This window comes from Austrofundulus limnaeus, unplaced genomic scaffold, assembly GCF_001266775.1.
Source record: "Austrofundulus limnaeus strain Quisiro unplaced genomic scaffold, Austrofundulus_limnaeus-1.0 Scaffold277, whole genome shotgun sequence".
Classification (NCBI taxonomy): Eukaryota; Metazoa; Chordata; class Actinopteri; order Cyprinodontiformes; family Rivulidae; genus Austrofundulus; species Austrofundulus limnaeus.
Window position 1 is genome coordinate 179,264 of NW_013952679.1, and position 3,188 is coordinate 182,451.

At 40.1% G+C, this 3,188-nt stretch overlaps 1 protein-coding gene across 1 annotated transcript in view; it reads left to right on the forward strand.

The window, feature by feature from the left end:
- Positions 1 to 3,188, forward strand: part of focad (focadhesin) — a gene marked incomplete at its 5' end in the record, with an annotated part of 114,289 nt that overhangs the window by 93,768 nt on the left and 17,333 nt on the right. Inside the window, 4 exon segments of the mRNA XM_014021068.1 lie at positions 1,143 to 1,265; positions 1,366 to 1,443; positions 1,595 to 1,666; positions 1,846 to 1,948. Of these exon segments, the coding sequence (XP_013876522.1) occupies positions 1,143 to 1,265; positions 1,366 to 1,443; positions 1,595 to 1,666; positions 1,846 to 1,948 (376 nt within the window).

A 3,188-nucleotide genomic window follows, 5' to 3' on the forward strand; every position in this document is an offset into this window, starting at 1 on the left:
TTACACGACTTGGCCAAAAATTCAAAGTTGCCACAAAAAAATTAAACAAACAAACAAACAAACAAACAAACAAACAAACAAACAAACAAACAAACAAACAAATAAATAAAATAAAGGTCACACTAATATTTTGTTGGACCGCCTTTAGCTTTGATTACGACATGCATTCTCTGTGGCGTTGTTTCAATAAGCTTCTGCAATGTCACAAGATTCATTTCCATCCATTGTTGCATTAATTTTTCACCAAGATCTTACATTAATGATGTTAAAGTCTGACCGCTGCACAAAGCCTTCTCTAGCACATCCCAAAGATTCTCCATGGACTCTGTGGAGCCAATCCATGTGTAAAAATGATGGCTCGTGCTCCCTGAACCACTCCTTCACAGTAAGAGCCCCATGAATCCTGGCATTGTCGTCTTGGAATATGGCCATGCCGTCAGGGAAGGATGGAATAACCTGGTCATTCAGTATATTCAGGTAGTCAGCTGACCTCATTCTTTGAGCTCATACTGTTGCTGAACCTAGACCTGACCAACTGCAGCAACCCCACATCATAGGACTTATGCTGCGTTCCATTTACATCCTATTCCCAGAACTGGTAAATAGTAGTGTCGTCATTTCCCAACAAACCATGTGCAACTGCATTCCARTTAGCTGACAGGCGATTAGATTGCTGCCGCTAACCTAGCTWCAACACTGCTACAATATAAACACTGACAAAAAGAGAGTTCTACTMTGTACGTCATGCAAATAAACATTGATTTTAATATTGGACAGAAAACAYACTACTTGTGCGAGTGATTAAACATTCACAAAAAATTAAGTAAGATAAATAACAGTAAATGTTACGAAGTTAACTTTCTAAAGCTGCCAGTAGCCACCATCAGGAAATCGAAACTGGGGGCAGTCACATTTCTTTCACTATACGGGTGGATTATTACCACTGGAGGGGGCGTTCCAGTTTAAATCTACCAATGGGAACAGGGAAATTACCACTTCCCTGGACTACTGGAACGCAGCATTAATTAAAGCCAGGTGGACACTTTTTTTTGGCCGGGCAGTGTATCTTCATGTAAAACTGATCATTGTAAGTTCTAGATTGTTATTTTTAAGACCTTCTAAAGTCTAGTTAATGTCTCCAGACTCCAGGCTTTTCTCTAGCTCTGGGGTTAATCGTCCACGGACTGTCCATGTCAGGTCATGGTAAAGCGGAGGACCTCCACCCACGTCTGCTGGCTGCTTGGATCAAAATCCTGCTAGCAGAGGTGCCACACATGCTTTGTTTATTGGAACTTCAGAACAAAGGTTGTTGACAGTCGACAGTGAGTTTAACATCTTGGTCTTTGATTTGTCTTTGTGTTTCAGGGCTGTCCCACAATGCAGCGACTGGCTGCTGCCAACGGTCTGGTGGCTTTAGTGGGATCAGAGAGGTACCTCATCCAGGTAAAAACTGGTGCTCATCAACACTGCATCCACCAGTCGTGGTCTTCATCAGCAACATTGTTGACGTTTTTAGGGAAATTGTGACCTCCTGCTAGGGAACAAATCTAATCTAATCAAGCCTTTTATCCTGAAGAGTGTTTTGTTGTTGCAGTTGAAAGATGAGCTGGAGCTTTCCTCCCAGCAGCAGAGCAGACTGAACGAGGTGATTCGGGCCATCTCACAGGTAGCACTTAGCTTTCAATATTAGCTACTCTAGTTTTTTTTTTCTTACGAAGCTTCGCCTTTTCTGGTTCTTAAGCGTTAATGACTTCTTATGACAGGGTATAATTTATGATGGGGTTTTTTTTTTGCATTTACATACAGTCTGCAGCCTAACACTGGTCTTTTGGTTCTCTGTTGCAGATTATCACCTTTTCTGGAGCCATTGGTTTGCAGTCTAACAGTGCCTGTTTGGTTGGCCATTTGTATCTGGCCCATGTATCCACCAGTCACAGTCACACAGCAGGTAAGAACAATTCATTTCTGTGCCCTGGCCTCTTTTCACCACTTGCCACAATAAATAATACTGTCATATTTTCATATTTAGTTATATGTGGGTTTTATATTTCCTTTAAAAAGATCTGTCTTCTTTCTTTGGCAGCAGAATTCTGTTTATGCTGTGTTCAAATTTTCCTCTTGTCCACCATTTAGTCTACGATACAGTGAGTGAACGAGTTTACAATTTATTTAAATTTATACAGCACCAGTTCACAGAAAAGTCAGGAAACTAYACAAAACAAGAAACACGTTCAGTTAATAAATCTGTTACAGATGCATCCACTTTTAAATCAAGTTACAATCAGTTCCTTCCAATTTTAATACAATACACAAACAGTACATTGTGAAATCAATTAGTAAACATTATCCAAAGAAACCGTCAGATTAGGTAAAATTTTCCTTTCATTGTAATCCTCCATCCTGAGCATGACAAAGGTGACAGTGGAACACAGGAGGAAATCCCCAACAGAACCAGAATCAGGCTCTGGATGGTTGAACATCCACCTCRGCTGGTTGGAGTTTTAGCAGTGGTGAGCTGTGCATTTAAAACTTTTAAATAAAATATATTTTACTCTCCGAAACTTTTTATTATCCGTTTAAAAACTCCATCCTCCTTTTATTCCTCAAGAAAAATCCAGCTCCTCTGTCATACAGGTCCTCATGGCGTTTCGTTTCAACAATAAGTCCTTTTCTATCACCACCATGAAGCTAACACTGAAAGTCCAGTCTGTTCTGTTCTGTATTTTGTTATATGTTTTAATTTTCTGTAATGCTGAGAATGTCTGCTCAGCATTTAGCTTATAAGACGCTACAGAAATCTATCCTGATGCGTCTCAGTAATCCAGGTAAAAAATCAAAAAGAAAAAAATTGTATAGGTCTTCTGGACGGGTTCTTCTTTAATGAAACGTTTCGTCTCTCCTCCAAGAGACTTCTTCAGTCTGAGAGTTTCAGGCAAAATTCAGGCTTTTAAGCACTGCCTCCATGTGACTGATACACCTATTGTTAACGGGGTGGAGTGATACTGGCAATAACAGCACTGTAGGAGGGAGGCAGTGCTTAAAAGCCTGAATTTTGCCTGAAACTCTCAGACTGAAGAAGTCTCTTGGAGGAGAGACGAAACGTTTCATTAAAGAAGAACCCGTCCAGAAGACCTATACAATTTTTTTCTTTTTGATTTTTTTACCTGGATTACTGAGATGCATCAGGT